The 13,951-nt window shown below is 55.2% G+C and overlaps 1 protein-coding gene across 1 annotated transcript in view; it reads left to right on the top strand.

Annotated features, from left to right (window-relative positions):
• Positions 1 to 13,951, top strand: part of CNTN4 (contactin 4) — a 277,582-nt gene that overhangs the window by 182,943 nt on the left and 80,688 nt on the right. Inside the window, exons 6-8 of the mRNA XM_040995092.1 lie at positions 966 to 1,163; positions 7,019 to 7,121; positions 9,822 to 10,006. Coding sequence (XP_040851026.1) covers positions 966 to 1,163; positions 7,019 to 7,121; positions 9,822 to 10,006 — 486 coding nt within the window. The remainder of the gene's footprint in view (positions 1 to 965; positions 1,164 to 7,018; positions 7,122 to 9,821; positions 10,007 to 13,951) is intronic.

Genomic DNA, 13,951 nt, shown 5'->3' on the forward strand with positions numbered 1-13,951 from the left:
TATGGACATCCATCAGGCCACCACCCAGCGTGTATTTAGGGAGAATTCTCTGTTATATGAAATCATCTCCAGAATGACTGAGCGTTCTACTCCAGTTAGAAAGGGGCCCAGAGCAATGGCTCAAGCAGCTAACCCTCCCCCTTCAAGCCCTGGGGTCTTGCTTGTGTACTGCTTCATGCCCTGGCTGCCCCGCTTCCCATCCAGCTCCCTGCCTGTGGCCTAGGAAAGCAGTCGAGGACGGCCCAAAGCCTTGGGACCCTGCACCCGTGTGGGAAACCCCGAAGAAGCTCCTGGCTTCTGGCTCCTGACTTCAGATGAGCTCAGTTCAGGTTGTTGTGGCCACTTGGGGAGTGAACCAGAGGCTGGAAGATCTCTCTATAGATCTGCCTTTCCAATATATATAAATAAATCTTTTTTTTTTTAAAGAAGACAAGACAAAACAAAAATAGAAGTCAAAAAGAGAATTTGGATGGAGAGTCACAGACCAAGAGCCAAGACTGGATTGCGACTAGAATCATGTCACTTACCGGGGCTGAGGGTTCGGATTAATCTCTGCTTCTCTGTGCCCACGCTGCTCAGTGAATGGACAGCCACTGGATGCATGGGACATTGTGGACCTCCATGTGGATGTGTAGTGTTAGGCCATTCCTGCCCACAGGAACCCAAACAGCCCCGAAGTGGCTTCTATCATGGTGTATCATGGTGGCTGAGAACACCCCAAATGACGATTCCTGGGACAGTCCAAAGTCGGGCCCCTCTTGGTTCCCTCTCAGTGGGTCTTGTGGCTCCCTAGGCAACCCATCCTATTGGTGAGAAGTTGAGCGGGGTGCCTTAGGTCGTGTGGCTGCCCTCTGCTTGCGTGTCGCAGGGCAGAGGGTGAGGAGGGGCAGCGGGGTGCCTGACATGGCTGCTGCCCTCCAGGGTGTGGCAGAGCAGTCTGCAGTGACCACTCCTTGTGCTTGCAGAGTTGAGCTATGCCTGGATCTTCAACGAACGCCCGTCCTACCAGGACAACCGCCGCTTCGTGTCGCAGGAGACGGGGAACCTGTACATCGCCAAGGTGGAGGCTTCAGATGTGGGGAACTACACCTGCGTGGTCACCAACACGGTGACCAACCAGAGAGTCCTGGGGCCACCCACGCCACTGATGCTGAGAGATGATGGTGAGTGATTCTGGCTCCATGGCTGTGGAAAGATGGTGGCAGCCCACAAATCTTCATTTATACCCTGTGTAACAACAAAAACCACAAATCCGTTTTGCAAAACTAATTAGAAATCTGCTTGCTCATCTCAGCAGAAACGGAATGTGGGTTTAGGTGTGTGTAGATAGAAAACATTCTGTTTCTCTTCTCTCCCACTTTGTGTGTGTGCTGAGTGAGGCGTGAGGTTGACCAGTTAGCTCAGGAATCAGGTCTAGCTGGTGCTCACGTCCAGGAATGAATTCTGAGTGGTCTCGAATAGTTCTGCCTTGTAGCCCAGAGGCCTGGCTCCTCTGAGGTGTACCAGCGAGTCTGTGCTGTGAACACACATGCTCAGCAGGACACGTGGCTTCACTCCAGGTGCCTCAGTGACCCAACAGCAGATGATGGGTCCCTGTGTCTTGAGCCTCTTGTCTGGAACACTCTCTCTGCTCCTTCCACGATGCTGGGCAACTCTCGCCTGAACGTGTGTGATTCGAGGCTGACACTAACTGAGCATGTGGACTTGTGAAAGTGCAGATCGTCTAAAGGGGGCGGTGGGCGGCTGTGCCCTCGGAGCCCGGAGTGGGCTCTCCAGGTGAGAGGCCCCGCTGACCTCTGCCGCCGGCACACTCAGACCCACAGGTGTCTCCTGTCTGAGCTGGGGCATCTGGTGGAGTGGAACAGGATGTTTTTCGCTGCGCTGAGGGCCAGCCTGGACCAGCAGCACACAGAGCAGCTGCCTCAGAAGTCAGACGGGACACGGCAGGGGTTCAAGAACCCTGCAGTCATTGGGGACACCCTGGGATGCAGCACCCTCTGCCTGGCCCTCGTGCTTGCCTCGGCGTGCATGGCCATGACAGATGCTCCATTGGAGAGCACTTTATCACTAAGTGAGCAGTGTAGGCTCTTTCCCCTACAGTTAATATCCATTCGGAGTTGCAGAGTAAAATTCCTAGCATCTTCCCTGTTTAGACCCAGAGAACATAAAACAGACGTTCAAACATATTATGAAGCACAAAATAGGTTAGTTAATTAGCACTCATCTGGAGGTGAGATGAAAGAGATTGTAAAATAAAGTTGACATTCTCGTTAGAGTCTCTGCTGTAACAGTCGAATCAATGGAATTACCGCTCCATGAGACGTACTGTCTAGTGAGCGCATGCTGGACTAAGTGTGTCAGGTGGAGCACACCCACAGTGCCTGCCCCTCCTTGCACAGGTGACAGGACAAGAGCAGTCTCTCGTTAGAGCAGGTGTGACCTCAGGGCTGGTTCTCCCAGAACCCCAGTCACTTCCCTGCAGTGCTGGGCTGCAGGCTGTTGCTTCTGTCCCATGAGGCCATGGGGAACCTTGTCTCAGGTCATCTCTGTGGCAACATTTGCCACCCCTGTCCCCAGCACTCCGCAGGTCTGTGGGACCCTGTATCCACTGGTCCCATTCCCTCAGCACAGTGGTGGTCAGCTGTGGTCGGGAGTGGGCGTGAGGATCCTCGGTGGGACCCAGCCCCACCACTTGTGAGCAGGGTGCCTGTGTGGGTGTCAGCTCATCCTCCCTGTGCATCCCAATGTCCTCAGTGACGGGGATGACAGCGCCTGCCTCTGGGAACTGCGTGTGCAAGATGACAGGTTGCAGTAGCACACAGATAGTACCAGGTGTGTGTGTGATGACAGGTTGTACTAAATGCCAGGTGTGTGTGTGATGACGGGTTGTACTGACAATGCCAGGTGTGTGTGTTATGATGGGTTGCACTGACAATGCCAGATGTGTGTGTGATGACAGGTTGTACTAAATGCCAGGTGTGTGTGATGACAGGTTGTACTAACAGACAGTGCTGTGTGTGTTATGATAGGTTGTACTAAGATAATGCCAGGCGTGTGTGTGTTATGACAGGTTGCACTAACAGTGCCAGGTGTGTGTGTTATGATAGGTTGTACTAACAGACAGTGCTGTGTGTGTGATGACAGGTTGCACTAACAATGCCGTGTGTGTGTGGTATGACAGGTCGCACTGACAGACAGTGTCCGGTGTGTGTTATGGCAGGTTGTACTAACAATGCCAGGTGTGTGTGTGTGTTATGACAGGTTGTACTAACAGACAGTGCCAGGTGTGTGTGTTATGGCAGGTTGCACTAACAATGCCGTGTGTGTGTGGTATGACAGGTCGCACTGACAGACAGTGTCCGGTGTGTGTTATGGCAGGTTGTACTAACAATGCCAGGTGTGTGTGTGTGTTATGACAGGTTGTACTAACAATGCCAGGTACGTGTGTTGTGACGGGTTGCACTAACAGACCGTGTCACCTTTGCTTTTTGAAATGCAAGCGGATGCTAGCAGAGGAGGGTAGGTGAATGCTGTCCAATTGCTTACCTACAAAGCTTTGAGGATTTTGAATCGTTTTTCTTTCCTCTCTGCTTCCCTGAGGTTTCTCATGCCTGTTGCCTACAGAGTCCCTGCCTTTTGAATGATATTTAGTAAAAGTGGTTTGGATGGCTAGAGCTGCAAGGAAGTTAAACATCACCGCATTTTATGTCTGTATTGCGGCTGAAGAAGGGAGCGGAGTGGAGATGCAAGACAAGGCAGTCCTTGTGGCTCCTTGACAGCCTGGAACATGGCAGGCAGCGTGGGCCTTCCGAGCGGGCCAGTCCCGTGTCGGGCATGGGGCTAAGGTCCTCGGCTGATCACTTGGGAAGCTTCTTTGGGGTGCTTGCCTGGTGTTGCAACACAGGGAGTTTAATGTGATGTGATTTCAGCCCCTGCAGCCAACAGTCTTAGCAATATCCAAATGAGGAAGGGAGCTAAAGTTTCATTCTTCATTGTAACTGTTATTGGCATTCCAAACAACATGGTTGCAGACTGAAGGGTTTGGAATGAAAAGGGAGCAGAAGCGTCCACTCTGGAAACACGCCTGGCTTGCTGCCTTCCTATATATACCTTCAGCCGACAAATACTCCTGAGCACCTGTCGCGCCCACGTGTCTTACCACCCAGCAATAAGAGGCAGACGCGAGTGAAGCCTTCTGTGGTAAAATTTATTGTGCACACCAAGATGAGGAGGAAAGGGGGCCCTGACCCCGGCAGGCTGTCTGCTCTTATGTGCTGACTGGCCCCGCCTCCGCCGATGATAGGTCGGCGTCATGATTACGCAGGGTCCTGGGTGACTGGATTCGTCAGTCCCAGTGTTTACGTGCCTGCCGCACCGCAGCTCACTGCGCAGGCGCCTAGCGCCTGCGCAGTACCGCGAAAGCTATGTGACTCTCCACCAAACACCAAGATGTGGCTTCTCTGGCCGGCGCCATTTTGGGTACGGCATGTGGCCAGTACATACAGATGCGGCTGGCAGCAAGCACCTGCCTTCGAGTTGTCTGTTGGATGCCTAGAGCACGCGTGCCCTCCTGACCATGCTCGGACCAAGGAGCTGACCGCACTCTGAGGTCCAGCAGGCCATGTGGGAGAGCGCAGAAAGCTGAAGCAGCTTGCTCCGGAGAGCAAACTTGAGGGCGCTAGTTCAAGTAACAGCTGTCCACCTCTGGTCCAGCTCACACAGGAAAGCCACAGAGGATGATCTAACTCCCGGGGTCCTGCCCCCTGTGCGGACACCCCGGGGAGGCGCCAAGCTCCTCACTTGTGGGGCCATTTAGGGAGTCAACCGGAGGGTGGAAGCCTCTCACTCCTCCGTGTCTCTCCCTACTCCCCCACGTATGTGTCTCCCCGCCCCGTGTGTCTGTCTTTCTCCTCCCACATGTGTGTATCTCTGTTCTCTCTCTAGCTCTCTCTCTCTTTCCCTTCCTCCCTCCCTCTATTCCTGCATCCTATCCCGCCCACCTTTCAAATAAATATACATTTGTTTTAAGAAGAAAAAAAGTTCATGGCCGTAAGATCAGTGGCCCACACTTGAAAGCATTCTGTTGTTTTAGGAATTCAGACCAGCCGAGGCTATCCCAATGAGTCCGAGCTTCCGGTCACCTCGCCTTTGCAGGACAGTCTTCTAGGAGTGTGTGTTCTCCAGCTTAATGACCCCAAGGGATGGAAGGAGGAGAAAGTTGGGCTGAAGTCAGCCTCTGGGGCCACCTTACCACCCCAAGTGTGAGAGGAAAGAGGCCAGGGTGTGTGTCTCCTCGAGGGACCAGGCAGTTCTTGTTTGGACAGCACTGCGGGTGCTCACCTGCCACAGTGGTCACACAGGGAGAGCTGCCTCGGGAGCTGCCGTGGATGGCACGGGTCTGCTGCAAGCCGGGGCCACACGCGGGCCTCGTCCACACAGAGGCTGCTCGCTCCAAGGGACGTGGAGGCCTGAACTCCCTGGTGGTGTCAGATGAGCAGGGTGGCCTTCCACGCCTGTTCCTGAGGAGCTGAGGAGCTTGACCCGGAGACTTTCCCAGTGGGCAGTGCTGCGCCATGGAAGTTGGCGAGCATCCCTCTGTGGCCCAGGTCAGCAGGTGTGGGGTCAGCTAAGGCGAGTGTTGGCCGTGTCTTCAACCCTCTGCGCTGAGTGTGGGGCAGAGCGTTCCAACCTGGCTGCATGGTGTCGCTCACAGTAGCAGTTGGCGCCCTGGGGCATGAGGAAGCGGGTCAGCCCCTGAAGATCAGTAGCCCTTCTGAGGGCACAGCCATGCTGGCAGAAGGACTAAGGGGAGGGGTTGCCTTCAAGCTGGAGGCTGCGGTTTGCAATCACTGGCGAGGGCTCTGTTCACTGGCTGTGGCTCTGTTCACTGGCAAGGGCTCCGTTCACTGGCGAGGGCTCCGTTCACTGGCTCTGTTCACTGGCTAGGGCTCCGTTCACTGGCTGTGGCTCTGTTCACTGGCTAGGGCTCCGTTCTTGAGAGCTGAGCGTTTGGCAAGCCGCACTCTATAATCCCAGAAGCACCTTTGAGATCCAGCACACCCTTCTGCCATTTTCATACAGGAAACAAGCAATCAGGCTCAAGTCTGCGCTCGGGACGGCACACCACACGGAGCCTGGGAGCTGGGCCTGGTGCAAACAGAGGGTGCACGCCACTCTCTAACCCGCAGATGGGAAATGGGAGGGCTTGCCCTGCTCTGCTGCTCTCATGTGGCCCTCCTTCTGCATCCCTCAGCCTCCTGCTTCCCTAGCTGGGGCCAGCATGAAGCTGCCTGCCCAGAGAATCCCAGGCTCTCAACTGGCACAGCGGAATCAGAAATCATGATTGAATAGGAGCCCACCCATTCAAGGGCTGCAGAGGTGCCATAGCAGTCCAGGGTGCTCTGCTGAGCCTTAGTTTGTAGCAGTTAGCTCTGAGGCAAGGATGTGGCTGTGCTGGCAAGCGATGCCCCTCCCAGGACACAGGGGCAGGTGGCTCTTGGTGTAAGCGTGTCATTGGCTAGGTGTGACCCGTGGTCACTTACAGCAGTTGCCTCCTCTTATCCTTTGTTCCTGCTGGTTCGGGTTGGAACGAAGATGCAGGCTCTGCTGTCACCCAAGTTTGCAGGTTCGCGATGCGTCCACCTTGGCCGTTGAGGTGGACGTCACCTGGTGGCCATGGGATGGCTCCCCAGAGACCCAGTGCTCCAGGACAAACCTCGTTTCAGTGCTATGACACGTTGTCCTTTGATCTGCAGTGTGTTTTGGAAAGAAAACGGGGTGTGTTCCTGCTCGGTAGGACTTTCCTATCCTCTCTTCTCAAGAGCTTTTCTGTTTGTTTCACACTCGGCTGTGTACCTGGAGAGTGGGCTGTCAGGCGGATGGCATGCTCCCGCAGTTGAAGTATTCTGTAGGAGTGACAGAGAAGCACCGTGATGCCAAGACCAAGCGCCAGGCCCTGCTTGGAGGGGATATGTGTCATGCGAGACCCCCGAGGCTCAACTCCTGTGTTTCTTCCCAGGGGCCATGGGCGAATACGAGCCCAAAATAGAGGTGCAGTTCCCAGAAACGGTGCCGACGGCCAAGGGCGCGACCGTCAAGCTGGAATGCTTCGCCTTAGGAAAGTAAGTTCCCAGCCCACACCCACTCCCCGTCCCGTCCCCCGTGCAGCACTTGCTCTTGGGGTTCTACTCCCCTCATGCAGGCTGCACAACAGTGGTCTCTGCGGTGACTGAGACGTGGGGCTGCGGGTCTTGGTTGTCTTCGCTCTCTCTGTGCTTCTGATTCTGGCCTCGTCCTAGGAGCGGGGGCTGGTAATGGCTCAAGCAGGATTGTACGGGCACCATCGACGAGGCTGCAAAGGGGCCAGGCGTTGCTGGGGAAGTGCTCTGTGGCCTGCCTGGCCCAGAGGGACAGGAAGACAGGGGTCGTTGTTGGAGGCACAGTCACACTGCCGTTTGGGAGAATTGGACTTGCCCTGCAGCACCAGTGCACAAAGGAGGCTGCAGCGCTTCGTGAATAGAGAATTTCTGGTCTCTCCCTGTTGAGTCACTTTATTCTTCTTAGAGCTGGGGAGCTCCTGTGAGCCCCTCGGGAGTCCCTGTTGCCTACAGCTCTTGGAAACTACTCACGACCCCTCAGTTGATCTGGGTTCTCCTTAGAGGGGCAGCAGAGGAGCTGGGCAATTTTGTATGGAGTGACAGCCAGTTCGCCAGGCATTCCCGTGGCCAGTGACTGGCAAGAAAGTTCAGCATAAGCAGAAGGAAAGTGCGTATGCGGGTATGTTCATGTGGTCCACGGAGGCCAACACCTTGTCAGCCCTTGCCACCCAACCCCGTCCATCTGTGGAGTTTGCACAGGGAATGCCCAGTCCGTGAGCCATGCATCACGAGGCCACTGCAGGCAGGACTTGGGATTCCATCTACAGCAGCCTGTTTGCAAATTGCTGATTGCATTTGGCCCATGAATGATGCTCTCACTATCCCCGCAGGCCTTGGCGCAGGAAAGGCTCCCCACCCAAGCCATGTTGCTTCGACATTCCTGTCCCGTTTGTGGACTGCACTGATGAGATTCATCTGTTTTAGAATGCAGTCTGATTCCCAGCTCTTTGACACCTGCCAATAACCACGCAAGAAGGACGCTCTCTTCCACACTTAGCCTTCAGCTCTGCTGAAGGGTTGCTTCTGTTTCGGTACATTTCCAAGCCGTGGCAGTGGCAGCTCCGGTTACTAGCCTCCTTGTACCACAGAGCAGTATGTTGATTTTTCTTTCATGTACTGAAAACTTACTACCTTGAACAAATCACAGTCAGCTGTAGGACTGAATCCTGCACAGGCATTAAGAGTCGGGATGTAAAACAAGACGTAACACCTAGACCGTGCCTGGTTTGTTGGTAAAAGGAGCAGCAGACTGCAGGCAATGTAATGTGGTCACTTCCTTTCGTGTGTGTGTGTGTGAGTGTGTGATCAGTGGAGAGGGAACATAGGGAACGTGTGTAAGACCTGGAAGTGATGCACCATCATGGATTCTGGCCCTAGATTGAAGCTGAAGCCCCGGGTCATGCACACCTGCCTGTGGCCAGGTGCCCTCAGGAGGGCTGTCTTTGAGCAGTGCACCTCATCGGCGCCCACGCCCTTTCTGGAGTTAGCATGTATCTTATGAACTTGAATTTTTATGAAAGCAATATAATGGAGTTGATGGCTTTGATTATTTTAAATTGCATCTTAGATCCCCCAAGATTAGCAGGTCTTCAGCCCAATTACTTCTCTGTGAAGTAATTCCTTTATGTAAAAATGGTAAGTCACGCAGCACCTGCTCAGAAGTGGGTGCTCCAGCGTGTGCTCGGATTGGTGGGCCATCGCTCTGCAGCCTTGATGGTGCCCCCAGAGAGATGGTGTGCACCTGTCAGAATGGAGGTGCAAGAGCACAGGCCCCTCGTCTTTCTGTCCAAGTCAAATTTCCTCAAATGATACCTCCCCTTCTTACTCCTCTCTGAACTCCCCGAACCATGTGGTCAGCAGTATGCAGACAGCAGAGCAAGGGGGAGGACATGTGAAGGGCCCATGGCAATGGAGGCTGGAGGAGCCTCTGGGAACCTTGCCTACGTTATGTCCCCCCGCTTGTATGAGCTCAGTGTTCCTGCTCCCATTGACTCAACAGGGTATTTCTCCAGGAGGGCCCTGGCATTGCTGGTGCCTGGGACTTAGAAAGGCAGGGTTGCACTTGCCTATTGCTGATGGCAAGTACAGAAGGACAAGCCACCAGCATCTGTCAGCTCTGTGGCAGCAACTGTGCCTGAGCCATCAGATGAGCTGGCCTTGTCCACATCTCTGGGCTCGGTGCAGAGGCAAGCATCAAGACTGGGCCTCCACAGTGGTGTGAGCCATGCAGATGTCACCCCTGGGATCCAGGGAGAGTGGTCCAGGCAGCAGAAGGCACGAGCCCCCAGGAGCCCAGGTCCTGAGCACCTGAGCCTGGGCACAGATGTGTTTCTTTTATCCGTGCCAACTCCAAGACACCGTCAGGTTCCCAGGCAGGGAAGAGGCTTCCCTTCATGGGAGGAATGGCTGGCCACACATGTGCATCCACACTTTCATTTCAACTTGTGTGTACTAACAAAAATAAGCACATGAAAAGATCTTAAGTGAAGGGTGATATTACATGGAGGATGCATTACATTATTGAAGGGGAAGTTACTGTGACTGAGTCAAGCTGTCAGAGCTGTGGCTGGGGGCTGCGCCCGACAGAGGAGGGGCTTGGGCAGACCGTGGTCCGTGTCCAGCTCCCGGGCATGTGACCCACCGCTTTGGTATTCTTGCTCTCAGCCCAGTACCAGCCATTAGCTGGCGAAGAGCTGATGGAAAGCCCCTGACGAGGAAGGCGCGGAGACACATGGCCAACGGGATCCTTGAAATCCCCAACTTCCAGCAGGAGGACGCCGGGCTGTATGAGTGTGTGGCGGAAAATTCCCGAGGGAAGAACGTTGCGCGGGGCCAGCTGACTTTCTACGGTAAGTCTGTGACTCCAGGCCACCCCTCACAGAGCGACACAGCTTCCTGGCATCACAGGTTTGTTTGGAAGGGCCATGCCAACATCGGCCTGATCATGAGGGCAGTGGGCATCCAGGAAGGGACGGGGCTGATGGCTGGGGCCTGACGTGTGGGGATGCCCCTGCAGCAAACCCTGCCTTCCCTCTGCCCAACCTCCAGAAGCCTGACTCAGGAGCAGTTTGTCAACCCTGCTTCTGGCTTACATACTGATTTCTGAAATCCCAGTGCTTCTCTCGGATTGCCACCCTGGGCTGTGTTAAGCCGCTGTAGCTGCTCCCACTGGGTGGCAAGTGCTTGCAGCATTGTGAACACTGCAAAATGCGCACTGTCCAAATTTAGTTCTTCCCAGGTCAGGAGAAGGCCTAGATCCCTGCCCCAAAGACGCATGTGCAGCTGCTCCCAGGCCAGCGAGTCCCAGGTCAGGAGAAGGCCTACATCCCTGCCCCAAAGACGCATGTGCAGCTGCTCCCAGGCCAGCGAGAACAAGGCATCACTCCAGGGACAGCCGGGCTCACACAGCCACTGCCAGCCTCTCCTGGAAACCATGTTGGGGCAATGATTCGGAGTCCAGAGGTGGCTTTCATTGGATGGGCATCTGGAAAACAAATTGAATTCTGCCAAATTGGAACCTGCTCGTGTCCCATCTGCCTGAAGCAGAGAATGGAAATATTAGATTGGTAATTATTCAGGAACAGTTTAAACACACAGCGACCCCTGTTACAATGACGGGAATGGGTCCTTGGGGGCAAGTTGCTGCAAAAAGCTTCACATGCCCTTCTTAGGTCTTGCAAGAAACGACACCATGAAGAATTCACTCATTTCCCTCAGTTCTTGCAGAGCTGTTTGCTTTGTAGACACGGCTCTGAGGACCGTATTCAGTTATCATGTAGGATACATAAGGGCTTGGCTTGCAAGAACCAGGAGGCCATTTCCAGAACCAGCCTTCTGACACCTCCCCCGGGGCGCCTCCCCACCCTGGACGCACAGCTCTGCACTGGGACAGCAGGTGGCTTTTAGAATGTTTTTGGTGTGCGAGATGGTGACACAGACGCTGGAGTCAGCCTGCCAAGTGACAGCCGTGATGTCACCTTGCTCTTCCAGGGAGTGTGGCGATTGCTATTCTGTCTGATTGGTCGACAGGAGACGCACCAGCTAGCCAGTGTGAGATAGGGGTTGGGGGGCCAGCAGGTGGCACCGGCACGGGGCTGGAGCTGCTGTGTGTCCTGGCTCATGGGGCAGCCTTTCCCTGCCATCTGTAATAGCACATTGTGTAAGTCAGGAGCTGTCCGAGTAGCCAGGTGCCTGGGCCCTGTTTTGCTCTGTCTGGCTGCTTGAACAGACAGCGTTAGCCATCCCCGCACGGCATTTGAGCTGCTTGAGGCGCTCACACTGTCCGCACTGTCCCGATCTCGTAAGTGAAGATTCCTGCTCTCACTGTGTTAGGGAAGAAGGGGTGGGCAGTGTGGGACCCCCAAGCAGGTCAGTGGCTAGCATGGGAATAAGTGACCACTGCCACCATGATGAAGGGTGGCGATGTGTGCAGGGCAGTCCTGCCCTGGATGTGGTGCCCACAGTGCTGCTCCATTACACAGACCTGAGCGGAGTGGCAGTGCCCCTTGTGGGGGCAGCAGCCTGCCCGAGCTCTGCCGTGGCACTTGGCTGCATGTGCCTTTGCTTGTCTGTATCTCAGTAAACACCGTGCTGCCAGCAGACAGTCCCCGGCTTCCCGTGATCACAGGAGAGCTTAATTACAGCCCGTGCGCCACTGTCACATTTTTCCGTCTGGCTTTTCTGAGGCCCAGCCAGCCACCTGTATCACCAAATGAAATGAATTGCTGCAATTACAGTCGTTGTTTAGGTCCCCGGGGTGGGGGAGCAGTCACTTACTGTCAACAGTAAATGTTCTGTCCTTCTCAACCGGACCATCGGTTTCTTACGGCACTTCTGTGTGCCACGCTTGGGCTGGGTTTAGAACCATGCTTTCTGTGTGTGTGCTAAGTCACTCACTCCAGCTGTACGCCCGACAGCCCTCAGCCTTTTGCTCCTCCCCAGGCCAGACGCAGGGCCTGCCATTTGCTTGTGGCCCAGAAGGCCTCGCTGCTTCTCCCAAGGCTGCTGAGTGTGTCCCTTGCTCCCATCTTCCCAGAATCTGGACCACAGGAGCCCCCATGGCTCAGCGTGTCCACCAGAGTCCTGGCTTTGGTCCAGCTTTAGTGGTGTGTGCTGTTCGTGTCCAGCCGGTGTGAAGAGCCCATTGTTCCTGCCGTGACCCACATTGCCCAGCCTCCCTTTCAGGCCTGCCTGAACATCAGAAGCCTCCTCCTAATAGCCCTGCTTTCAGAGGGTCGGAGCTGTGCATGCAAGCCTCTAGAGGTAACCATCCTCCTAAATGGGTTTAACTCCTATACACCCGCTTCCACATGTAATGTTTCCATGGCCCACCCAAGGTGGCCACCGTCCTGCCCAGGGCTACCCACAGAACCCAGCAAGGACCTGTTCCTTCAGGCAAAACATGGATCGGAAATCTCCTGATATGGGAGGGGAGCCTGGAGGAAGCGGGGCTGGCATGATGGAGAGGCAAGGAGGGAGGTGGTGGTTAAAAGAATGGGTCGAGGAGGAAGCATGTAGGAATTGTCCTCTCGTGACTGGAACCTGGAGGGTGAGAACGAAGAGCGTTGCAGAGTGAAGGAGAGGGAGTGTCAGGCCCTGGGGACCAGCGTGACCAAGACCCAGGAGGGCACAGAGACAACAGTGCCCGGGATCCAGGCCCTAGGGACCAGTGTGACCAAGACCCACGAGGGCGCAGACAGTATCCGGGAGCACCAGGCCCTGAGGACCAGCGTGACCAAGACCCAGGAGGGCGCAGATGCAATAGTATCCGGGAGCCAACCACAAGCAAGAACTTCTTCTGAGGGTTTTCCCGCAAGGGAGTGAGTCAGAGAGTCTCATTGAGTGAAAAAGAGGTTTGTTTATTAGGAAGAACGAGAGAGAATCTTGCCCACGGAATGCCACAGCAGCTGGGGTTGGGCGGGCTGAAGCCAGAACTCATCAGACAGCAGGAACCTAAGTCCTGGAGCGCTCACCGCTGCTGCCATGGTGGTCACCAACAGGAAGCCGAATGGGAAGCCTGGAGCGGCCAGCCCTGCATCAGAACATGGGACGCAGGCATCCAAAGCGAGGTCCCAACCCACTGGGCCACTGCGCCATGGCAGCTCCTGCTTTCCGGGTAGCGCTGTGGTCACCATGTGTCCACGGGTGAGACCGGGTTTGGGGCAGAAGCAGGGCGGCTGGTGAGGCATGGGGCTGACCTGAATTCAGAGGCCCTGCTGGTGGGGACAGGGCCACGGGTACAGCCCGGTGTCATCTCCAGGGCTTTCCAGGTGAGAGCGTGTGAGAACACATCTCTGCCTTGCCCTCTGGTGCCTCCTTGCTCACGTGCCAGAAGTTCAAGTCAGCTGTGGCTTTAAGGAGATGAAAGATGAGACCAAGAAGTAGGCATGGACGAAGTAGAAATCTGCAGCCATTCCAGGCAGCCACGGTCCAGCTGGTCCAAGCGGCACACTCAAAGCTAGAGGTTGCCACAGCGACCTCAGAGGAAGCTGCAGACAGCAGCAGGTGCAGCCTGCCCCATTTGAGATGAGAACACCCAGGCAGGCTGTTTCCAGGCTGTTCAGACCACACCAGTGGCGGTGGCAGAGTACTGCTCGGGTGCCCAGCTTTATCAGAAAGTCTCCAGGCCTCAACAAGGCTGCTGTGGTGAAGGGGGCACCTTCCAGGAGTTCTCCCTTGGGTGGGGCTCTGCTGTAGGTGGGGAGGGGTGGAGCTGATACATTGTCGAGCTGGGACCACTTGATCCAGTTCTAGAATGCAGCATGGGTGTGTCCCAGAAAACCACCAGAGAAAGG

This window comes from Ochotona curzoniae, unplaced genomic scaffold (assembly GCF_017591425.1).
Source record: "Ochotona curzoniae isolate NIBS_2020 unplaced genomic scaffold, NIBS_Ocur_1.0 contig_908, whole genome shotgun sequence".
Taxonomy (NCBI): Eukaryota; Metazoa; Chordata; class Mammalia; order Lagomorpha; family Ochotonidae; genus Ochotona; species Ochotona curzoniae.